General features: G+C 37.8%; 1 protein-coding gene across 6 annotated transcripts in view; it reads left to right on the top strand.

Moving 5' to 3' along the window:
• UTRN (utrophin) overlaps positions 1–25,572 on the top strand; it is a 389,395-nt gene that overhangs the window by 277,670 nt on the left and 86,153 nt on the right. For all 6 annotated transcript variants that reach the window (XM_075036045.1, XM_075036046.1, XM_075036047.1 and 3 more), the window contains 4 exons: positions 9,088–9,217; positions 20,923–21,191; positions 23,526–23,672; positions 25,075–25,153. In XM_075036045.1, the coding sequence (XP_074892146.1) occupies positions 9,088–9,217; positions 20,923–21,191; positions 23,526–23,672; positions 25,075–25,153 (625 nt within the window). The remainder of the gene's footprint in view (positions 1–9,087; positions 9,218–20,922; positions 21,192–23,525; positions 23,673–25,074; positions 25,154–25,572) is intronic.

Below are 25,572 nucleotides of genomic sequence, written 5' to 3'. Positions count from 1 at the left end.
CAGATACCATCAAACCACTTTTGTTTTCTTCTATATAAGAAGATGCCTTCAGTTTGTATATGCTGCCAGTATTCAACGTTAAACTAGTCCTTTGCACCAATAGGACAATAGATGTTTTTCACATATTTCACATAAAATGGCAGAAGGGCTCTCATCGTTTCTTTTGGCATACATATCTAAAGCATCATGGTTGGTGAACCTTTTTTTTCTTTAAAAGAAGATTTTAATTAAAAAAATATTCAGTGCAGTTCACAGATAGTACAAGGTTGCTACTTTTGTATTTTTTAATAAATATTGTGGTAGCAATGGAAGCCAACAAATTTTCCTAAAAAGAAGCAGCTGCTTTGAAGATGGAGGAATGAGGAGACTATTGGGGTTTCCTGCATATACTGTTTCCATTTGATTAGCTTTACGTTTTGGGGATTTTTTTTAAGTGTCGTCTAGAGTTTCTAGATCACACAGTAATGTTAAAAGTCTAATAGTCATTAGAAGGTAGAGCTTTTTAAAGCCTTTGTATCTTATGTCAGATTTTTAAACGACTTTTGCCACCTAGTCACTTGTAAAGGAGAAGCCTTTATTAAAATAGAGTATGTGTCCTCCTCAAGTGATTGAGACAGGAGAGGTGGCATAAATTGATTTTGCTTTAGATCTGGTTCTGTCCTTTGAGCTAACTGTAAAAATATATGAATTACAAAGTAATTGTGAAGTGATTGCTACATCGCAACCTGTCATCTGTCTAGTCTGCTGATATTAGTCAATGACAAAGCAATACCTGAATGCCTGAAAGAAATGACTGGAAATGCATTATTTGTTAAACTGTTCATTTTTAAGTTGTTGGGTTCTTACGGGAATATATCTCATCAGTAGTATTTCTAAAACCAGTAATGAAGTCAAGAATAAAATGGGAAGTTTCAAATTTCTGTTCAGTTTCTCTGGTCTATGGATTGGTGCTTAGACATGCCTTTGTTGAAGTAAGGAGCACATCAGTACTACATGACCTGATCTTTTATCAGTGATGCAGAGCACTTGCTGCCTGTCCAACCTCAAATGTGTCTGCAGAATGGCAGCTGTAGGACTCAAGTGGTTTCGTTGAGCATATTACTGTTTTATAATTCATTGGAATACAGTGAACTATTTTACAGCTGTATGTACGTGTGTCTTACAAAAAAAAAAACCCAAAATATTTCTGTGGACTGTAGATGATATGGAGATGGCATTTTCTTCTCCAGTTTGTTTTGAACCTTGACCTAGTGTTCAAGGGTATTTCATTTTTGAAATGCTGTTATTTGGATCTGATCTCAAATTGAGGGTTTGATCATCTGTAATTGTTAAACACAAGCATGTGTGTTAACATCACAGCTTGGTGGTTAATCCTTTTAGTATGAACTGTGTAATCTTCTTATCCAGGAAAATCCAAACCAGAAGTTGCATGTTCATTTCTTTTTGTGCCCTGCAAACCAAGTCATGAATTTCCTCAGAGTAGGTTAAAAAAAAAAAAAAAAAAAAAAGTCTATTCTTTCAAGGTTGTTGATACACGGTGGTTGTCATGTTTCCATAGTAAAGGTTGGTGGGATTAGTTTTCCTTCACCAAAAGCACACTGTAGTCCTTTGATGTAAAACTGAATGTCTATTTACAAGCAGTTTGGCATTTGAAAATTGGTTCCACTGCTAGCAGGATGATTACTGCTGTTGTGTAAAAGTAAATACTTTTTTCCATCACTCAGAGTGGAAAGCTTCAAGAGGTTCCCCCTCTGCCTCTCTGTCAGACTCTGCACTGACTCAGGCATTTTTGCTGTCTCTGGGGGTGCAACCTGTATGAATTCTTATATTAAATGCTGATCAGGTATGTTAAACAAGTATTTCTTTCTAAAAGCACTGTTAAAAATATTTTTTTTTCCTGTGCATAGCAATGTAAAACAAGCCTGTTTTAATCTACTTCTTTTGTGTAGTTTTATTCAAGCCATCAAATTTAGTGATTCTCATGCCCTTTTTTTAGCTGTCATATTACAATGGCTTTAGACCAAAACATGATCAGTTATCTTAGTAACTGTCTGGATGAGCAAAAGAAGTGTTGTATTCTAGCAGGCTTTGTTCTGTTTTGTTTATATGATACTTTTATTTATTTATTTTTTTTCCCAATGAGAAACTAGAGCACATAAAAGCAAAACAGATTGCTGTCCCTTTAATGGTCCTGGTCAATATTGTCATTGATAAGAGAGAAAGCTTAGCCATAGAGAGGATATCCCTCTCTTGGTACAGTGAAATGCAAAGTGAGAGTTGAATATTCAAAAAAATGGCTTTCCTGAAGAAGGGGAAAAGACCCAACAAAGTAAGTTCAGCAGGTGTGTGCTAAGTGTGTAGTAAACCCATCGCAACAGGGTTCCACTAACCTTTTTGGGGAAATCCAGAATGGCTATAATTCTGAGGATTTCAGTAGTTCATTCAGTGGGGAATTTGTGTTAACACACTCAGATATCTATCTTTCCAGATTACTTTTTTGTAAAGAACAATAATTGTATATTTTTAGAAAAACTGTTTTGAAGATAATGTCTTTGGCAACAGCTCAGAGATGCACGGTGGTTGTTTTTTTCCCAATATAGTAAGTTCTAAATCATATTGGAAAAAAAAAAAAAATTAGCTGCAAGCATTCCACACTTTCCAACTCTTAAGACTACGCTTTGTCAAGCCCTCCAAACTCCTCAGGGCAACCAAGGCTTGGTTATCATTGACCTAGAAATACAAATAACAAAGTCTCATTTCAGTGGGCTAGGACATACAAAATCCAGTTACATAAGATTATTGGTGCTGGAAGACATATAAATGACCATCATTATGCCTCGTTTTTTGTAACCTTTGCTCAATTAAGCAGTGTCTCCCTTCATCCCTAGTTGGATTTAGATCCTGTAGCATCTCCAGGGAATGCAGGTTTTGCAGCAATTCTTCCTTCAGAAAAGACTAGAGAGGTTCTTTCTTGGAAAATCATTAACTGTGTGAAAAACAGTTTTTATTTTAATTTTGAAGAAGTGTAGCCTTGTACCCTTTAATTCAAGAATAGCTTTTTAATGTCTTTTTTGATACAATCTGTATGAAAATTAAGCTTACCTCTGGTATTACAATGTAGTATTGGATTCTTTTCTAGTGCACAAAGAAGTCCGTTCAAAGTCTCTGCAAGGTTATTTTAAGTGAAAACTTTCCAAACAGGCTTCAAAACGTCTTTTTCTGATTTTAAAATGCTGTTAGAAGAAAATGAATAGAATAGCCTTACCATTTTTGCACTACTTTAACGAGTTCAGAAAGAAGTCAGTTACCCTTTCTTAATTAAGGCATCACCACATAAATAAATAGATGCAGTTTGAGGTTGTCAGTTTATTAGTTTTTAAAATTTTAGTAACAACCTCATATTTAATGTCTGTAAGTCTGAAGAGTAGATGATAAAGCATACTTTCCATCCTCTCTTTGGCTGTACTACTGTGAAGCACTTTGAGAATTATAGATGCGTATTTCATGTAATGCATATCTATTAATGCATATACAGAGGTGGGTGATATTTTCGGTGAATAGTCATGAGAACATGCACTCATCTGTAGACCAGAGTGAGAAGGGAAATTAGCAAGGGACAAATAGTCTCAGTGAAGAAATACCCCTATTTCTGGCCTGAAGCATCTTTTTTGATAAATCAAAGGGAAAGTCTTAAGTAAGCTAATGTTTATTGGCCTCTGGTAAAGGTCACCGGTATGCATAGTCTAATGCTCTCTTTTGCCCACATCTATGCTCTTATATTTCTGTCAGTTTAGTTTTCCTGTGCATGCAGGCAAAAAAGGAATTTGCTATGGATGTGACTTCTAGGTCTGCTCTCACATTGAACCCTAGTAGCTGCCAACATATTTGGACACCGTATTGACACTACAACAATAAATGGTAAATGGTAAGCTGAGAGACAATTTAGAAAAATGCAGCCTTTGCCACTCACTTCTCTTGGGTCCTTTTTGAGAAGTCTCTTGCAAATGATGTGGGATAAACCTTCAAAACTTAAAGTTCTGTTTAGATTCTTCTATTTAAAAAAAAAATAATGTCCAGAGACCAATATACTTACTTTTGAAATTTTATGTATACATGTTGTATTAAATAGTGTCTGTCGTGAAGGAGCAGCTTTTAAACATGCTATGCTTATTTTCTTTCTGGTTGATTCTTTAATGATGCAGACAGCTGGCAGAGACTCGGTCACAACCTTGAACTCAGTGATCTTTATAAACAATTCATTTTCCCATTCTTCAAGTTTTCTCAATCATCCTACTTATTCTCCCCATCGTATTATATGCCACAGATGATTTTTTTCCATTTCATTTTAGTGTATGAAAGTAACAGGAGTTTTTCAAGCACGGGGTGCAGAATAAAGATGACTAAGTAATTAAATGATACAGGAGCTGCTGATTGGCACATAAAGCTACAATGTGATAAACTGATATGAGTTACAATAACGTGCGTCTTTACTTCCTTGAAAGAGTGCATAATGAGACCTGATTTAAATATGTTCTGTTTTTAAGAAACATCCCATGTGTTTTCTTTGAAATTAGTGTTGCCTTCATCTGTTGGAACTATTAAGCCGATCTGCTCCTCGAATTATTCTGTACAAGCCTGTACAATTCCAAAGAGGAAAAAAGAAGCTGTAAAAACAGTGCATAATTTTGGAAGCCCGCTTACTATGCTCGAAAAATAATTTTAAGATGCAATTGAAGGAAATGGGTTCTTACAGGACACACCAAACAGTGTAAAAATTCATGAATAGCAAAAGTTTTTCTAGCTTTCTATAGTTTTCAAGAGTGGAAAAGGCTTCAGCTACAAAGCATTCCCAAAAGACATTTTAGAAGGCCTTGGTTTAGGCAAATTCATTGTCTATAAATTCAGACAGTAAGTTTAAAAATACTAGCTTGTAAGAAGAGTTAGTTTTTATATTAGAAATCATAAGCACCTCTAATGAAGAGAGGGCAAACAGGTTAGATTATCTTGGTATAACAGAATAAAAGGTATATAATTTCCAAAGTTATAATGGGAAAAACATGTGTTTCACAGTTACTGAAAGAGGAACAAATCAAAATGGAGAGTAAATCATTGGCTAATTGTTGTAAATCAGGGAGCTAACACTTCTTTATTCTCTTCCCAAGAGGAGGATTATGTCAGGTATAGTCAAGTAACTTGAAGGATGTCCCTCATATCTGCAAAATGAATGCTGTGATGGTGTTTGTAGTTGTTGCTTTGTGTGATGCTGCATAAAACATTTCAAGAGTGTAGTTTTGTGAGCCCCTGTCCATCTACCACTGCAAGAATTCTTTCGGGTCTCAAAGGAGGATTTCCTTTTTAATTACTCTTGGCTAGTATTATTTGAGGTCAGCTCTGAAAACTGTTTATGTTGACACTGCATCAGCACACCAGATTTTAGGTTTCCAGGTTTGTTTGGTTTTTTTCCCCCATCTTTTATAAGAATCAAGAATGTCCAAAATTAGTTTTGGTTTCTCCAGGAATCTTTAAAAGTCAATGTTTATGCAGGAAACAAGAATGAATTTGCAAATGCAATAAAACTGTTGGAAGCGTAGACATTGGATTTGGTAGTCTGTCACCTGTCAGATTAAAGAGGGAAGTGAAGCTTGCATTTTAAACCATTACCTAAAGTAAACAGTAATTGTACAATTTAGAACTGTAGTATGAAATATGGTGGCATGAATTACTGCCAAAGTTGCATACGGCCCCTTTTTGTATGACCAATATAGCTTTAGAATGTCATTGTACTTTTATAAATATAAAGGAGCATCATGTGGGAAGAAATAATTGTGCTGTGTGCTCAGCGTTCACATTTTCATTTTGTGTTCACATCTGTATACCCAACAGGACTCAAAAAAATATTTGCATCCATGTGTTTACCTTGTTAGCGGACAGTTTCAGTGACTCCCTTAAGTCTTTTGCCATACCTTCACTTATTTTTTTAATCTATACCAAAACTTTAGTATTACTTTTCTCCTAATTTTCTCCCTGAAAAGTATACCTAGCTACAGGGAAAGAATTCTCCCTCTACCAAAACTTGTGCTACGCTCAAAGCTGTACATATGCTTTAATTATTTTGGTCCGTAATGACAAACAAGGGGGAATGAAGTGACACAGTAGTGTAATTCTCTACTGAAAGAGGTGCATCCATTCAGAGTAGCCATTGGGGAGGTATCTTTTGCAAAACTAAATAAAATACCAAAATACATGATTGCACTTCTTTTATATAAAAGTCTTTAATATAATAATCAAATTCAGTATTGCAGCTTTTATGTTCCTTGCTGGGCTTTTTATGACTTACTTTTACTCTGTAGTGTTCTTGTAGATGTGATTTTTCCAATGAAATCTTTCTTCAGTCCGCTCAAGACAGATGATATTTGAGCTCAAGATTAGATTTATAAGTGGGTTTCTTTTTTGTTCTGTTGCAGAGAGATTTGCCTGGAAGGACAAGAGGATATTATCGATATATTTGGTTATTCTTGCATCATGTACTCTCATTGCTGTTCTTGTTTACTGGCAGAAAGAGACAGGGAGATATAGTATTGCTAAGAAACAAGGAATAAAGTTACCCAAGATTGAGTGGCTGTTCCAAAAATTATTTTTGCATCTGTGGCATAAGAAAAAAATGTATAAACCATAAGAAGTCTGTGGTGTGCTCAAGATACTCTACTACCGAATTCTTTCAATATTATTATTTCATGTGCGAGGTTTCTTTCATGCTAAAAAATTTCTTTGTCAAGATATATTAATAAGGAATGCCATGGATGACTTGGAGTTGATGAGCTATATGGGCCAAAGTCTGAAAATCTTTTTGTTGTCAACTTCGGTTTGAACAGCCTCAGTGGCAGGGATGGTGGAGGGGGGCAGAGATTAAATCCAAGATATCTTAGGTCAAACTTGATTGAAGTTTTATTGAGGGTGATCAGGAGAAAATTATGTACACAATATGTGAAGGTAAATAGGAGAGACATAGCACAAGAGATCCATCTCGAGATTTTTTTCTAACTGCTGAAATTTCTTTGTAGGCTCAAAATCTGTCATAGCCTCCTTTTTCTTGTATGCTTTGGAAATATTTGTGAAATTGCATGGAGGAAAAAAGAGTAATTCTAGAAAGATTTCCTACTTCACGCTGAAATAAAGTAATCGCACACACACACCCCTGTTTCTGACAAAATCTTTGAAATTAAAAGTTAAGATTGTATTTTAAAGGTGCATCCACACAGGCTCTACTAACAAAAAGCTTTTTAAATGGGTAATTTTTGAGTCTTAATTGCACAGTAATGATAATAGCTTCCTGTCTTCCTTCTTTCCTGAAACAAATTCCTGCACTGAGAAGAGTCTCATTCTAATGTGTGTTATGTGAAACTAAAATGTTGATACATACTGTGCTGAGTTGAAGGGATTCTTCAGGAATGTTGCTTCACAGTACTTCAGTTTCTGTTAAAAAAAAAAATAAATTATTGATTTTTTTACAAAGTAGGGCTTGGTTTTTAAGTTACAATTTTTGTTTCTTGTTAAACATAGTATATATATTGAAGTCAACAAAAAATAGGGCTTATTCTTATTGTTATTGTTGCTATGCAAAAGCATGTAGAGAGAACACTGTTCTGAAGAGTTTTTCATATAAAGACAATGGTTACTGAAGATAGGACTATAACACAAGTTCCTAAATGTAATGGAGGTTAGCATATTTTCAGTGATTAGTTTTTGTTGGGTTTCGAGGTTTTATTTAATTTGGATCAGAAGTAAAGTGAGAAGGCATGGAAGGATTTGGGAAGATGAGGAGGATAAGGGAATAAAGTGGGGGAGAAAGAGGGGAAAAATAACATCCTGTCTCCTTTTAAGCTAAAGTCAAGAGGTAGGTGGTTTTTGTGTTTGTGGTACCAAGAGATTTACTGATGAGAAGGGTAAGGTAGCATTTGTGGGACTTTAATGGTAACTGTTTTTCACTATTTTCTGTAGTGGAAAGTACTTGTTTTGTTACGTAATTTCGTGAACACTGACTAACTGCTTTTCTTGAGCTGGAAGGGGGGCTGAGCAGCTTGTGTCAGCAAAATAAGCCTTGATTTTGTAATTGGAGCTAAAAAATATATTGGAAAAATTAAGCGTAGCATTTTAATAATGTTTAAAGCATCTTTTTTTGTGTTTCTGTTGGTAGAAAGTAATACAAATAAAACGCAAAGCAGTTTCCTTCTAGGTGGGACAGATTTATAGCTATAAAACTGAATGGAAGAAAATTCTTTATAAGAAACATTACAGCTGACTACTTATGCTTTTTTTTTTTTTTTTGAATGGTGGTTACACTTACCCTTTAAAAAAGTCATAATTGCTGGAGAACAAAATATCCTGAAATTCATTTCCATCAGCATGAAAACATCTTAAAGATTTTTATTTTTTTTTCTTCTTTTTCCTGTCTATAAGGCTCAATTGTTTCTGCATAATAAGGCTTAATATTTTTGGCTAATTTGAAGAATGTTTTTTTCAGAACATATTCTCATCATAAAAGGTCTGGTTACATATATTCTAAGTTTTAAAAATATTAATAAATAGGAGACACAAATAAGAGGCAGCATTTTCTAAGGAATGTAAAGTACTTTTGCAATTCTTTTTAGCAATTGTGAAATTATCTTCTGATGTTTCAGTAGGTGCAGTTTTCTCTTATTCCATTTACCAAAAAAGTTGTCTGTTGTAGTAACCTACTATATATTAGCAGTCCTGTTAACAGCAATAAACCCTTTAATTTTACTTTTTTAGAAGTTGATTGTAGCAGTTTCATTTTCTGTTAGGTGAATGTTTTTAAAACCTACCATCGTCATCTCTCTTGTGTTCAGTTCTTCAAGTCAATTCATAAAGATTACCCTTCTAGCTTTAATTCATTTCTTGCAATTTCTGTTTTGTAAAATTTACATTTTATCTTGCAGTCTGAATGACATGTTGGCTCTTACTCACTAGACAGGTCTGGTCAGAGAGGTGAAAACAGGAAAAATGGTATAGTATCTGTTGTTCGCAAGATGAAGTTACAAATGGCATTCTTCTTTCCCTTCCCAAAAGGCACTGAGGCGTGAACTGAAGGACAAAGAGCAAACCATTCTCAATGCTGTGGACCAGGCACGAGTTTTCCTTGCTGACCAACCAATTGAGGGGCCTGAGGAACCAAGAAGGAGCTTGCACTCAAAAACAGGTCAGAAAATACTCTCTTCCAGGAATGGTCAAAAAGAAAGAAAAAGGGCTTGCATGTCTCTAGTACATGTTTTATATCCCAATTACTTGGTTAGACTTCAGAATTTTCCAAACCACATCTTGACTGCTTTTATTTCAATGATTTAGCCTCAAAGTATTAACACTCTGCTTTGCAAGTACTCACATTTTAATGGAAGAGGTAGAAGAATCTCTATTTCCTTTTCTAATTTTTGATTCAGGACACTGAAGTCATCAGTTCTGTTCGTTGGGGTTTTTTTTTTCCTTAACACAATAACATATGCACCTTATGTCAGAATAGTAGTTCAAGGATGCATGTTCAAATGTAGATATGTTATTATTGCGAAGTTTTACTCCACAAATAGAAACAAATGTATTTGGTACTTTATCTCATTAGAAGTAAAAGGAATCAGCTTTAGGAAGGCAGTCCTTACAGAATCTTAAAGATTTGAATGTTAGTTGAATTATTACTAAGGAATAAGCCACAGCTATCCTAGAAATGATATTTGCATAGTATTTGTTGAGGTATTCATTTATATCAGAGACCAACAAGGAGGTAATAATTCCTCCCCCTTCCCCCACCCCACAAAATAGAAAAAATTACTAAATATCTGTGTAATTAATTCCTAGAATTATGTTTCCAATATAAGATAGAACATTATAAAAATCTTACTTTTAATTACCGAAGAATTGTTCTTGGAAAAGGTAGCAATCTGCTTTTACAGAAATAGCAGTTGCTGTAAGATGTGAATAATTTACTGTTGTGTATAATTTACAGAATTACAGTATAGGTGCTTGTATTGGGAGTTAGTTTTTTTTCTTCCCATACATCTTCCTATACATCTCCATAGCAAACGTTTTCAGTTTGTTCAGTGGAAACAACTAATCTTTCCTGCGTCCATACTTTGTGTTATTTCTGTGCAAATTTTTATGCGGTTTCATATTCTCTAATTCAATTTTGTGAGAAAGTTTAAATGGCTGGTGATTAAAGCCAGTGAACCATTTTTCCCTGTGATTAGTTCTGGTACCTTAGCTGCTGTGATGTCTCTTACTGCTTCCTTTTTGAACTCCTGATTCCTGAAAACATTCTGTTGGTCTTTACTCTCAAACTTATTTGATATATTACATCCCTAATGTCTTAGTCGCTCTAAATCACAAGCAACCTTGCAGTTGAAAAATAAGGAATGCTTGCTTTATATTTGCTAGTTCTTTCACACAAAAGTTTGAAGTCACAGATTCTCCTCTCAAAAGCCATAGAACCACCTAGCACAAATTATGCCAATGCATAAAATGTTCATTTTCTAGCAGGGGTTGATATCAATGATCTAGTCGGTGTTGACTGAAAGTGCAAGAGCAAACTTCAGATGATGAGCTGAATCGTAAATTCTTGTTATGCAACCTATTGTTGCTGTTGTTGTTATTGCTACTACTACATTGTGCTGTACAGATGGCAGTGGTAACAGAATAGCAGGGAATTTGATGACAATGGCGAACTGCATAACAATAATGGCCAGGCAGGTGGTCTGCAAGTGATGTGTGAGTGTCTCTTGTCCAGTTATCATATTTGAAAACTGATCGAATATGCTCAGACTGGGAAGCTTCACAGATGTGCGTTGAACTTATTTTCCTCTTCCTTCTTCACACTCAGTAGTTCCATAGACTTTCTTTTTTTGCGCACGTGGTGGGTTAGTCTTGGCTACCAGCCAAACTCCCACCCACCCGCTCACTCGCTTCCTTCACCTCGGTGGGGTGGAGGCGGAAGACAGGAAGCCCAGGAGTGAGAAAGCCCATGGGTCAAGATGGGGACAGATGCAGATCCCTTACAAACTACTGTTATTGGCCAAACAGATTTAGGTGGTGGAAAATAAACTATTTATTGCCATTTAAAATAAATATTTAATTACTGATTCGGTAGTAGGAAACAAAAAGACAAACATTAAAACCACAGCTTTCCTGCCCTGCTTTCCCAGTCTCAACTTGACTCCTTCATTCCGGTCTCCTTCACGCCTTTTTATGACTGCAGGTCGTGCTCAGCCTCTTCAACATGGCAACGAGTGGTGTGAGAGGGTGGGAAGGTGGTGGGTCCACGGTCAGCCTAGCAGTTTCTCTCTGCTGCTTCTTTCTTCTTGTATCTTTCCTCTGCCCCAGCGTGGGCTCTCCCTGGGGAATATCTGCCCCGCCATGGGGCAGCTGTGCCTCCTCCTCTTCCTCTGACCTCGGCGCTCCCTCCGCTGCTTCGCCTTGTTTTTCCCCCCTCTTCCCTCTTCGGTGTTTTCTGCTGTTTCTTAAAGGCACTTTCCCTGAGGTGCCACCGGCGTGGGTTGGCCGGAGCCAGCTCTCCCCACATGGGGCAGCCCCGGCCTCTCCCCACAGAGGCCCCGAGCAGCCCCCCCTGCCAGCAGTGGGCACCTGCACCCCGCACAGAGCCGTGGTGCATTTTCTATAGATTAATAGACTTTCAGGCCAAAAGGTGTCTTCAATCATCTGCTCTGATCTCTTTTATATCATAAGCTGTTAAATTTCACCCAGGACTGAGTCTGCTAAATTTCTTCTGACAAGTAATGCCACCAATCTCCAGAAAGCTGCGTCTCTGGATTTGAAGACGTCCAGACACACACAATTTTTCTTCTGAGTAACCATTTTCAGTGAAGGCTATGGGTGCAGGGCTTATGTTTGCTTTTAAAAATGTTTATTTTCTTTATTTTCTGTCAGCCTCTTGACCACTGGTATTGTCTGCAGTAGATTAAAGTTAACTCATTAACTTCAGTGAATTACACTTCATGTTGCTAAAGGGGAAGGAGTGTGGTTTTGGATTGTAAGCTGACTGTCTTTAAAAAAGTATTGATGAGCAGTACACAGCACTGTACAGTCATGGTTTGAACAGGTTTTTGGCTGCTTCTATAATATAAATAGCAAACCCTTTTTTTAAAAGTCATAATTGCATTAATTGGAAAGTCGCTGTTTCTTGAGGTTAGTTCTTACCTTGTGTAATGGCAGGGGTGTTTAGGATGGATTTTAGCTAATCCAAAGAGAATAAAGGTTGTAAAATCACTTTCCATTTTCTTCAACCTCTCCCTCACCATCCACTTCTTCCCCCCCTCCCTGATGTTTTCATGTCAGGGAGGACATTGTTGCAAGGGCAAGGAATGAGAGAGATTTAGGAGAAAACTGATAAGAATCAGTTTTGAACTTCATTGACTGAGACCTATTTTAAGGACCTGTGCATACATATATTCATTGTTCCATCCAAAGAGAATATTCATTATAGGATGCCTTATGATAACCCGTTATTGTCTGTAATGTTCTTGTTGGTTTCAAAAACATCACTAGAATGTAAAATCAGGTTATGAGCAAGCCTTGGTTTCTTCTTTCCTATCTTGGCCCTATGCTTCCCATGTTGGCCTTCTACTGTAACTGGCAGATTCAAACACGGTTCTTCAGCTTCCAGGAAGCTTCCTTCTAAGTTAATTTGATCTCCCATCTGTCTTTTCTTCTGATTTTGTTTTGCCCTGTTTCCGTAGGGAGGTCCCATCACAAAAAAACAAGCTTCATGCTCTTCTTGCCTTTGAGCTGCTTGAGCATCTGAGTGGAGCTGATTGATAAACCAGCAGGCCAGCTGCTGAATTTTACAGATGGACAGGATAAGGAAACTGGAAATGGTCACTTTTTTGGCTTTGTTGTCACTTGCCCATGGTATAGCAGGAAACTTAGTTCTAAATATGTTAATTATAATTCTCTATCCATAGTTATGGTTAACTTCTTAGTAAGGTTACAGGCCATGGGAGACACAAAGGAAAGCAGAAATAATACTTTGTGTACCCAGGGTGCTACAAGCCAATGATACAATTTTGCTGAAATTATGTCCTTAAAATTCCACTGATGCAGTGAGGGAGTGGACATAATTTTTTTAGAAGATAGCATAAACTAACATCCTAGTAGATTACCACAGGCCACTACAGTGATTCTCACAGCAATAGTGAATGTTTCCAGGAGTCTGCAGTATTGTCCAAGGTCTTCAGTGTCTTCTAGTTTTCTTACAGCAATGAGATTCCTAGGTTTGCAAGCTGTTTATTTGGTAGCAAAGGCTGTGATAAACACATCATTTAAAATTAAGTATTTGCCATCTATTATCTCCTCTTAATTGAAAGTGTAGAAAACCCCATAAACCACATCTGTGTTACAAGAGAAATGTATTAATAGATATCAGTGAATTACATGCATATACTTTATTTAAACTTGTAGACCCACAACGTACTCATCTGTTTCAGACGTAAGTAAAAACTGAACTTCTTTGCTTCCTACCGCTGAACACATTCAGATAAATTCTCTGCCATAAGTTTTCCTCTTAGCAAGGAAGATGTTACTGGAAAAAGGCAATTTACTGTTTTCTAATGTATATAGCAGGCAGCATTTCTGTTCCCAACCACTTGTGCCTATCCACTAGCTATCATGCACCACTGGAATAGGGTTTTTGTTCTCTGCTATGCAACTGGGCTGAGTATGAAGTCTTAGAGTGTGAAAATTAGAAGTGCTTAGGAGAGTGAAGAAGGCATGGCCCAGTGGAGGTCAGTGGAGTCATGCCCGGAAACTACTTACACTATTTTGAACATTGCTGCCTCTGTTTTAGTTGGAGCTCATTCATTTGTGACTTTTGAGAGTTTCTTCATAAGAATAGATAAATGTGCAGTTGCCCATGAGAGAATCTCAAACTAAGTCTCTCTCTCCTTTTCAAATAGATCTCTTAGTCACCCTACAAGTTTAGTCCACCTGGGTACAGCCTTGAAATTCTTCCTGTAGAGCCTACGTGGTTGCCTGCTTGGAGTCATATTAGTGAAGTTCAAGGAAGTTGTTTCTGTTTGCTGAGTGGTGTGGAGTGCAAACTTAGAGGAGTTTTAAGCCTGCATTTTTAACAGCTGAGTATTGGAAACAGGCTGCCCTGAGGCCATTGCGGTTAATTTTATTATTGGGGTTTTTTTAACCATGAGGACCTCAGGATATAAGAAGAGTTCTATTCATTCTTAACCCGTATGCTGTTATGGCCCAGTTTTAGCTGAAATACAGGATTCTTCCCAGGTGGGAACCATGTTCTTAAACTTTAACTGTTGCCTTGTTTTAAACACTCCAGAAACCAGTGAAGCTTTGTTTGCAAGAGACTTCTAAGTTACGCTACTAGCAATGTGGATGACTGATGGATGTCAAAGGTTAGGACCTTGTTTGAAAGAAAATTCCTGTCTTACTCTCTAGAAGAAACATAGCTTAAACACAGTGTAAATGAGCCTCAAGAAAGCAGATTGGAAATTGCAGAATATTAAACAGAAAGTAAAGTGTATAGAGGAGAAAATGGCCTGAGGAAACTTGCTTAGAAGGTTCTATAAAGTTCAGAACGTGGATGTTTTAGAGTCCTCTGTTGTTGTTATAGGACACCATCAAGTCAGGGAGCCCTATCATTTGTGCTGTCTGACTTGTCTTTGTTTTCTGGTTTTGTATTGTTTTGGAATAAAATAGATGCCTTTGGTTTGTTTTGAAATGCTGTTAGGGGATGTATATCTGTCTCCTGCAGCCTTGCTGAGGAGCTACCTGCCATATGTGCTGTGCCAGAAAAAAATCTTTATTGATCTTTGGAAGAAATAAAAGGCCTGTTACAGTCTGCAGTCTCAGAGCTTTGGAAGAAACATAGGATTAATTCCTTGCTTGCCTACAGTAACTGGGATACAATGATGATAGCCTTCTCTCCATTAGTACTCTCCCTTTAACAGGAATTGGAAGAAGACACAGTAGCTTGGTGATGCTTATAACAGTACTGTGATATTTGGATTTTTCTGGTTTTGTGGCAGAAGAAGACTAAAACTGAATTCATACCTGTTTTATGTTCCTGAAGCAACACAAACTTTGGGCTTCCACTGTGCAAAAGTAGTGTGAACTTGCTTTGGATCATACTGTTTATTACAAAATGGTGGCTTGTTTTTAGTGAAAAGTATTACATGTGTTTTGATTATATTGACAAATTACACTGGTTATGCTGGGTAAATGCATGGTTGTCAGGCTTGCTGTAATCTTTAGTTTTCTGGAGATAGATGCTTTCGGACAACTTTATTATCTCTTTTTTCCTAGAAGCTATTTTCTCTTTGTTTTGTCCTTCTGTGTCCTCCCTACCAGCACCCACTGGGAAATATCAACAACCATTATTAAGGGATATGTATATTTGCTAGCGTTGTTCTCATTTGTCTTTATCTAGAGCCCATACTCCTGGCCCTTTCCAGAAGGATTCATCATACATGAGATTAACAGCTTTCATTTTCTCTGCTTTTTGCAATTCTGTCTTCTGCAGACCGAAGGTAATTTGTCTTTTATCCTGCAGAGACTTTCCTCATTCACTCTTTATTTAATTATATTTCTCTGGTTTAAAGAACTTTCTGTTTCAATAGAAGAAAACCTAAATGGGCTAAGATGAAAATGACTGTGCTTTTTCTTTGTTTTAACTATGTATGCAGTAGATATTTGAATAGGAGAAAAAGGTGATATACTGGGTTATGCTTGCATGGTTGGGTCCTTGGAGTCTGACTAATTGCTACATTTCCACATTAACCACTTGCTGCTTATTCTTTAAGCTTGCTATTCCCATCCTGTCAGAAGTTTTCTGTCCAGATTGTTAGAAACCTAGAGAATGCTTTCGCTGGAGCGATGCTAAAGACTTCATCACGCAGCGATAGCAGTGCTTTTGGTTCTTCTGCTTAGGAGTTTGACAATGTGCCATTGTGTCTGTTCAAATGCTCTGAAAGTGTTCATAATGATTATAGTGCTGTGTCACCCACTTTTTTGCTGCAAAGAATGAACAAAGGAAGATACGATATTTGATGTAATGGGAGAGGGAGGGGGCATGAAAACAGCTCCCGTTCTAGTATATTTTATTAAGTATATAGCAAAACTGAAAGAAAATTAATGTAATTTTGGCAAGATGGAAAGACATCACTAGTTCAAGTCCACATAATGAGTATCAAGCACAAATGCTTAGAATCAAAACTACTAGAGTCAGGAATAGTTTAAGAGATCTAAACTAAATTCTTGAATTTTCTTTACTGATAAATTTCTGGGTAAGTATTCTCCATATATGTAAGTACATAAGGAACCTCTATATGCTGTAAAGTTCAGACTTGAAAGTTTTCCTTCCATGGCACTCTGTCTCTGCTGCAGATACAGAAAAGCTGTTGGTGCTTTCATTGCTTTGTTTGTGACAAAAAATGCTTATTAAAATCAAGTTTTTTCCACTACAGAAGGAGACACTTATTCCTGCTCTTTCTCCCTGACTACAAGGTCAGTTTATATCTTTCCTCTCTGGTAAACAGATGGTCCAGTGAATATAGGCTTTTCTTACTTTCTGAGCAGCTGCTGAAGGGGAGATAATGTAATAAATACCATAAAAAAAGCCCAAACAAGGGGGGGTGGGGAACCTGATCACTGAGAAGACTTTATATTAAACGGGGACAAAAAAGCAACAACCACTGTGTAGTGTTTTTCCACAGCAAAAAGTTACTGTTGTCTGCCAGTGTGTGTAATGACAGACTGGTGAAACGAATTCCAAACTTGTAGAAGAAAACTCTCACTGTTAAGACATTATTTTATGGTATGCAACCAGTATCTTGGAGAATGTGTTACCTGCTTGGAAAAAAGTAATATGTTGCTTATTAATAAGTTGGGTTTTCATGATAGAAAACATGAAGCTATACAAGTTGTATTTCTCTCTTAAATGAATAAATGCTGAATGGTTTTATAGCTCAAAAAATGTGGGTTTTGCTTTATTTCCCTAGTAAATGTCCTTTTAGGGCAAGTTTACAAGCAATTCCAAGGCTTTTGTAAAATAAAGCAGTCTTGCAATGAATTAATATTTTTCAAGTAAAATATGCAGCTGATACCCTTGAACAATGACACTGATTTGACAAATGGTCTTAAAAGATGTTTCAGTTTTCAGTTCTGTTGGGATACTTGTATCACCTCAGTTGATCTGGAATATTTTTCCCTCCCAAAAATATGTGACTAGTCTGTCATGAGTAAAGCTGCCTTGTTTTAGCTGGCCAGACAAAGTCAGATTGATATCCCCTTTTTCTATTTCCATGTATTGCTACAGCCGCTTTTTTTTCTTACTGCTTCTACTGGAGCGAGAAATGCTCATTGAATCTGTTGTGTCAGTACCTTTGCAGACAATCCAAAAGTTTTGCAGGATTTTCAGCTCCTGCTAGAGCTTTCAGCATCTTCCTTGTCAAGTGACTGATCATTTTAAACAACCTGCTAATAATCTAGTTTAGAACTGTTAAGTCCTTCCAACTTTCTACTCTTTTATGCAGAATTGGTAGGTTTTGGCTCTGATAACAGGTAAAGGACGATGAAAGCACATGATGTTGGATAAAAATGGTAGATTGCAGCTTTGCATATATGTAACTTCTACTTAGTCCAGTTTCTGGGTATAACGTCTCCTGTGTTCACATGTTCAAGGTGCCAACAAAGGAGGCTTCCTCCACGGGGTCTGCAATTTTCTGTCCCCTTTCAACAAAGCTCAGTATTCCCTTTCCTTGTGTAAAGTGTTCCAACTCTAGCTGCTCTCTTAATCATCATTTGAAGTCCTGCAGCTTTTACTCCTGAGGCCTGTTTGTCCTCAGGCTATAGTTGTATCATAGGATATCATAGGATATCTCAACCTATGAGGTATCCTGTGATACTGAACTCTGCCACTAGGTACAACTTCTGCATGCTGCAATTGAGCTTGGCTTCTAGATTGTTCACAGTCCCTTTGTCACTGGACTGTAGTGGATTCTCATTCATTCATCAATGGTATATTATTATTCTTAATGGTGAATAATTCCAGAACTACTTCCAGTAGTAACTTCTTTGATATCTTTAAGCAAGCCATTCTTGTAGCTATTGGTTTTTTTGTTTAAAACAACAGTTTTTATCTCAAAGGTTTTTTTGGTTTTTTTTTGCTTAGAACTTAAGCTTTATTTCTTTTCCTTTTTCTAAAATCTGTTGCAAAGCTTGGGGTAAAGATCATCCCAGAACTGTTTTGTCCTATGATGTGGTTTATTCTACTGTGACTTGCTGGAATTCCAGACAAGGTACAATTTATCACAGCCTTTGATGTTCATCTTTATCTGGTCTGTCAGTATTGCAAATTGTGGGTTACTGCCATGTCTCTATATCCCAGAGCTACATATATAATTTAGATCTCTTTGCATACCGTTAAGTATTGCAGGTTTTTGTCACAGCTGTTCCTCCCCAAATTCCTCTTCTGAAATACCCTCTTGCCATTGTGGTATCCCTAAGCCTGCCTTCATAGGCAGAGTGCACATGGGAAGTGCTCTCACATGATAGCTTATGATACCCAGCAAGTCACTGAAATACCTTGCTAAGCTCAAAGTTTCTTTTGTCCCTCTCAGCTCCTCTCTTTCTTCAAATGGCTCTGTTTTTTAAAAGAGCTTTTCTAATTCTAGAAGTCAAAACGTGCTCAAAACCCTACAGCCTAGGTATTTGTCTCCCTTCCTTTGGTGATGTTGGCTCTTGTTGATTGTCCTTGACTCCCATTCTCCCTTGGTTACCATTGGTGGTACTTTCTTCTCCTACGTAACCACTTCTTAGCAAGTTGCCTTGTGCTTTTGGGCAACGCTTGCTCCTTTGGCAACATCCTCTCCCTCTACGCCACCAACTGAAATTGTGGGTTGTTGTTTGGGGCTTTGGGGTTTTTTTTGTTGTTTTTTTTTTTTCCTCTCATGGTGTCTGGATTGTGTTGCTGAATACTTTTCTGTTATTTGTAGTCTAGCATGTATCAAGACTAATAAAGACTAGCAAGATTTGAAAAAACTTAAATAAATACATGGAATTGGTTGGCAGAAACTCTGTTTTTGATCCAGACAACTTCCTGTTACTTTTACATCTGGGAAGAATGTGCCTGCATTTTTCATCTACAAATTGAATATATTCTAAGGATTTATTTTGTATTAATTACTTGCAGTGTGCTTCTCCGTATTGGGTCCTATGAACAATAGTTGCATCACCAGAGGCATAGTAAGAGAACTTTTGCAACCACAACAGTGCATTTACTTTGACATTCATATAGCCTTAGGAAAGCAAAAAGCTTCCTCCTCCCCCATTTTTGTACGTTACCCCCTCACCTTCCTTCCCCAAGTTAGCAGCTCCAAGCTTATTCAAGTTATAATGATTTTAAAGACAGTGTATCAGTAAATGGAAGATTGTATGTCTCATTTGACTTCTGACAAAAATGGTGCTTTCATCTTTGCATTATTGTGTATAATTTATTCATAGACAACACTTGAATTTTAATCACAAGAGTACTGCGATAAACCTTTTGTAAGGGTTTTTATATAGGAGTGAATAGTAGAAGGCCAGTTGGCTTAGTTTTGGTGTATGCCACGTCTCTCCCCCTTCTTTTGTTCTCTGGTTTCTGCATTGTATCAAGTTTCCTCTGCTTGCTTCTCTGCCTGCAGAAACCGCATGGCTGTTGTGTAGAAGGGGAATCGTCTGAGACTGGCTTTGTCATTACTGAGGCAACTCTTTCCTGGTGAAGGAAGCTACCCATGACTTTTTTCAGCAAGGTCACTCTGAGCAGCAGACAGCAGGACCTGCTGGGGATGTGTTAGGGTTTTCTTTTTAGCTTTCTGACTGTCTGGGTCTTGATCAGTCTCAAACTGAAAACCCAAGAAAGACAATATGTTCTCTTATTGATAGACCACCTGACTGGATTGCAGAAATCATCTGTTGCAGAGAAGAGATAAACCACCGACCGACTTGGTGCTTGTTGTCAAAGAGGGCTGAAGCATCTCTGTAGTGTGGAGTTCTGTCTGATGTCTTGCAGACTCAGCAGGGACTGGCAATTTAAATATAAGCAATTTACTGAAATACTCAGTATTGTCTCCTGTGACTACACCCTGAGGCTGTGTGTGTGCGCCCACTTTGGCTTTGCTTATTCAGTGGCGGCTGGTCTTTGCTAACATGAATGGGATTTCCATGATTGCTGGGTTGTGTGGGATTTAGACACGTAAGCCTGAAATTTGTGAAAAATAGTGCACCATAATCTTGGCTCTTTTTCAGTCAACAGGTTAATTGAACTGTTTTAGATTTGCAAAACCTATTTAAAACAGCCTTTTAGGACTGTTGTTAACACAGGAAAATGGATGTAGAGCTGCAGAACTCCTCACCACATTGTACTCAGCACACATTGGGTTTTGCTAGCAAATAGGAAAAGAAGAGGCATCCTGGGGGTAGGGTGGAAGGTGGTGGCAAGTGATCTAGGAACAAAGCACCATTCTTGTTCTTTCTACATGAAACGGTCCCCAGATTCCCTGTTGCAGTTTCCAGTAGGGAAGAATGATCTTTTATTTCCTCCCCCTGGGCCTCCAAAAATAAATCATCAGTAAGCTGCCTTTACTTTGCAGATATCATAACACGTGGAAATCAGGAACAGTTTCCTGTCTTCTGATCAAACTTTATTTTGTCATCAGGAGTGATTAAGATTTATTTTAGTTATGGCCAGGTGGACTTTCTTCTACCTTGTACCTGCTGAAATAAATTATCAGTTGACTCGGGGCTTACTGACCATCTTGAGCGTGCACCTCAGGAGCACTGCCTGTTTAACTAGACATGAATAAGAGAAATAAACAGCGTAACTTTTCTTTCCCTCTGCAGAGTTGACCCCTGAGGAGAAAGCCATGAGGATTGCAAAAGCTATGCGTAAGCAGTCATCAGAGGTGAAAGAGAAATGGGAGAACCTAAATGCCAGTGCCAGTATCTGGCAGAAGCAAGTGGACAAAGCATTAGAAAAACTGAAAGACTTACAGTGTGCCATGGATGACCTTGATGCTGACCTGAAGGAGGCTGAAAATGTGAGGAATGGCTGGAAACCTGTGGGAGACTTGCTCATAGATTCATTACCAGATCACATCGAGAAAACTACAGTAAGTGTGAACTCCTGGGAAGTATTTAGCCTGAGAGTCAGACCCCTCCATTCTACTACCCCTAATCACATGAGATATATACACTGTATACCTAAATTCTCACGTATAGTTTAAAGTGCTCTTCAAAGACTAGATCTGAGGTCTCAAAGTCCACTACTGTGCCATGTTCACTGTCAGCTGTGATTGCATAAGCACATGTGATCAGCAAACTACAGATGTGTATGGAATATAACATTCATTAAATGAAAAATATTGTGTTCTAGGATGTAAATATTTTCCTCCTAGAAATACTGTCTAATCCATAGTTAGGCCATGGGTGTGTTTGGAGCTTTGCCCAAGCAGTGAAGTATGAGTGAACCGAGTCAGTTAACATCCCGGCAGTTAACAGTAGGCTTCCCTCCCTTTTGTAGTGGTGAGCTGTCAGATCTGTTTGGCCGTCATATATAGCTTTCTTCTTAGAAAAACATTTATAGCTCTTTCAGTCATACAGAAGTATATATATACTTTTAATTTCTGTTCCTTAACTTTCACAAACTTCACACGTCTATTGTCTATTTAAGCTTGTATGAGTGAAAATTTGTATTTGCTTTTACTTTAGCCTGGCTTCTCTTCAGGATTATTTCAAAGTGAAGAACACATACCATATAATGTTCTCACAGGCATACCAGTTCTTGCAGCCACGGTTCCAGGCCACCCATGCAAGGGCTTAGCACCCCAAGGCATGGCTGCTCATGGCAGATAGTAGTTGTCCCCTGCTTAGCTGCATGGGTTGGATAGGGACCCAGTAATGTATCGCTCCCCAAAGAAGGAATACTTTCTGATAACTAACGTTGTCCAGGAAAGCTGACTAGAAACAGTGCAGTGCTTGGGGGAGTGGCTGAATATCAGGGATTCCAGGAAAACATGTGGGTATGCATGTATGCACGAGGGAATTGTTTCAGGCAAATCTTGCAGTCATCAGCAAGCTTCTGTCTCACAAACACCACTTATCAGTTTTTAAGGTCAAGAATGAATATGGTAAAACATCAGAGGACCCTGGGGTCATGTACCTGGCCATCCATGTCTTCAGCATGGGACGCTGGTGTTAGAAGAATGAAGGGCCATGGGCTGCAACCAGTTTTCCACAAATATTCTATGTATACACAGCCTGTGGCCTCATATGAGGGCTGCATTATTTCACATTTATCAATGTGAGCATCCTCATTCTCCAAATTTTGTTGTTGCTTTCAGGTTTAATGGAACCAAAATCTTTAAAACAAAGGCAGTCAAAGCTGATTTATATCCAGACTGCTGCTATTTTGAGTAATGCATCTCCTCCCCCCTCTTACATTTTAATATAGGTACTAAAGCAAGCACTAAGATGCTGATGCTGAACAGCCTTTGTTCTCATGTTAAGAAGCGATTTGTCGTATCTTGATGGATTTTTCTGTAAATAAGAGTAAAGCAAAGTCTTTTAGATTTTCATGGCTGTGGAAAAACTGAAACATCTGCTGAAGTAATAGCTGCTTGCTGGCTGTCCAGAAGCCAAACGCTTCTTTCTTGCCAGTACGTGCCTTCTGTTCCTGGGCCTGATGAGAGAGATTTTGAAGGGAGGTAAATAATTGAAATGTCCAAAGAAAATCTTTTTTCCAGTTGTTTTGGCTTGTTTTGTGATTTTGAAGCAAGCCATTTATAGGATTGAACAATTAACTGCTCACAGCAAGAAAGACATTTGATGCATCTTTTCAACTGTAACTAAAACTTGCATCAATTTTGTCTTAATACTGTATTTAGTTCCATTTGATTCAATAAACCTTTTTCTTCTTTTTAATCATTGTAGTAGTTCTACTGTACAGTTCTAATCAGGTAAAACATTGTACTCCTTTTCCTTAGAAGATACATTCTTTCATGCTTTGCTAATTCAATAATAGTTTTTAAATTGAATTTTTGTCAGCTGCTTAATACTGGAAAACTGTAGTTACTGAACACTTTTTTTTCTTAAGAGCACTTGAGGCTGTATACCGCTAAAGCTCCTGATAGGGCATTGCATATTTCTTTTTGGAAAGAAAAGCTCTAAAGCCATATGGCACCACTAAAAACCTTATTTAAATGGTTTTAAGGACGCAATTTGGATATGGGTATTTGGCTAAATTCATACTGTTTTTCTCTAAAGATGAATATGAAAGAGTTAATAAGAATATTGAAGTGAGTGAACTTTGCTGGAGAACCGAGTTGCATACAGTTGTTTAGCATAAGCTGCCACATTAGGCAAGTCAGCACCATGTTGAGTTTACAGTGGGTTTTGTGCTGCTCAGATGTCTGTTCAACATAAATGTATGCTTCTTACTCTTTTAGGCTTTTAGAGAAGAAATTGCTCCCATCAACCTGAAAGTTAAAACAGTGAATGATTTGTCCAGTCAGCTGTCTCCGCTTGACCTTTATCCATCATTAAAGATGTCTCGTCAACTGGATGATCTTAATATGCGGTGGAAACTTTTACAGGTATTCTTCTGAATATGTACAGTAGGTGGGAAAGAAGGGGTGCTTCTCACTCCTGTTCTCTTAAAAGAGGCATTATCACCATTTGTTCATTATTTCTGTCTTTAAGGTGTTACTTTAGTGGTACAAAAGCAACAAAGGGAGCTGTCTTTCCTTCTATGGCTTGACCAAAAGCTTTTCCTTTCAAGCTGTCTCAGCAGTTTATTCACTCAGGAGACCACATTAATCTCTGGAGACTAGTGGGAACTATTGCTGCATGCTTTTTTGTATGTCTTTTAGCAGTATTTTTACTGTATAAATCATCGTTACTGAAAACTGGTGTACATACTTCTGTTGTGTTTCCAGCTCTTGTTAAAGCTGTTTTATTGTGGTTTTGAATGTTCAGTTTCTGCAGAGAATTTCACTTAAAATGACTTAAGTATTAGTAGAGCTATAACAAGATGTGAGCAAGAGCACATTTAGCATTATACAACAGAAGAGGGTATGCTGTGAGAGAGATTCAAATTGCTTAGTTATGATTATTGTGCTTAAATGATCTGAGAAAGGTAAATCAATGTGCTTGATTACAGTTATAACTCATGCAGAGTTTCACAGTGAATGGATTAATGAAGTTTCTTACATCTACATCAGTTAAAGTTCATTTATCAATTTTTGCACTTTCTCACTTTTTTTTTTTGCTAGGAAATACTTATTGTGAGTCAGCTGCTATTTATTTCTTTACCTGGTTTCTAAAGGTGATACTGTGTCTGAAAGAATGGGGGGAAGGATGGAGGATCTGTTGCCTCTCTAGCTGAGGGTAGTGGGACTGAATTTTCAAAACCTGGGCATCAGCTTCTGGGCTAGTATTTTTGAATCAGTCACTCCTGAGAGGCAAAAGTATTAATGTGTCACATCAGTCCTTCCCTTTCCTAATGTAATTTGGTAGTGGGTTTCTTCCCCCCACCCCCCTCAAACTGAGTTAACTAAGCAGCCAGACTGCTGCTGGGTGTGCTAGTGCAGTTTCAACTAATAAACCAGGGGAGTCATGTCAGCCAGTGAAGTGGTATCTTCCAAAATGGTTCTGTGCTGGAAAGGCAGCTGTGAGATCAATGCAATCAAACTGAGACTGGACAACAGAAGAGTTGGGAGGAGGTCAGAAACTCCAGCGGTTGGCTGTAGTCACCATGAAACTACTATTGTTTGTTACTGATCTGCAGTACTCACACAAGAACTCTGCAAGATATGAACATGACTTTCATCGGGCAAGTGAAAAAAAGTAGCCTTGAATAGCTGGATGTTTAATAAATGCTATGACACACAGATGAATTTACTTAAAAATGAATGTAAGCAAGTGTTTTTATTATCATGGCTCTGGTGTTACAAAGTAAATGCAATGTAAATTTTGTGCATGCGTGTTTATGTGTAGGTGTCTGTAGAGGATCGCCTTAAACAGTTACAGGAGGCACACCGAGATTTTGGGCCTGCATCACAGCACTTTCTTTCCAGTAAGTTCTTTGAATTAATAGATGCATGTGAGATATGACAGCTTTCTCAGACAGTGACTGCTCTTTACTCCAGGTTTCCCTAGGGCTTGAGGAACGGGAAGTTCCCCTTCCATGTTGTTAACTACCTCCCTGTTTTTGCAGGGCTGTTTCATCTTCTTAACTCCACTGACATTCTCACTGGCCTGTTTCCCTTGGGGATCACTGCAATATCTTGCCAAGTTATGGTTGTGCCCGGTCTGACCTGTGGCTGTTCCAGAATCTGTGTGTGTTCATACCCACATCCTCTCATTCCCTGCTACCTGTTTCCTCAGTTTCCTTTTGCTTCCACACTTGCTGGAATGACACAAAGGAAGAGATGCCTGGATTTTTTTTATTTTTTTTAAAAATTAAAGGCTTCGTGTCATACATTCCTGGAACTT

This window comes from Buteo buteo, chromosome 9 (assembly GCF_964188355.1).
Source record: "Buteo buteo chromosome 9, bButBut1.hap1.1, whole genome shotgun sequence".
NCBI classification, from domain to species: domain Eukaryota; kingdom Metazoa; phylum Chordata; class Aves; order Accipitriformes; family Accipitridae; genus Buteo; species Buteo buteo.
This window is presented reverse-complemented; position numbering and strand designations above follow the sequence as displayed.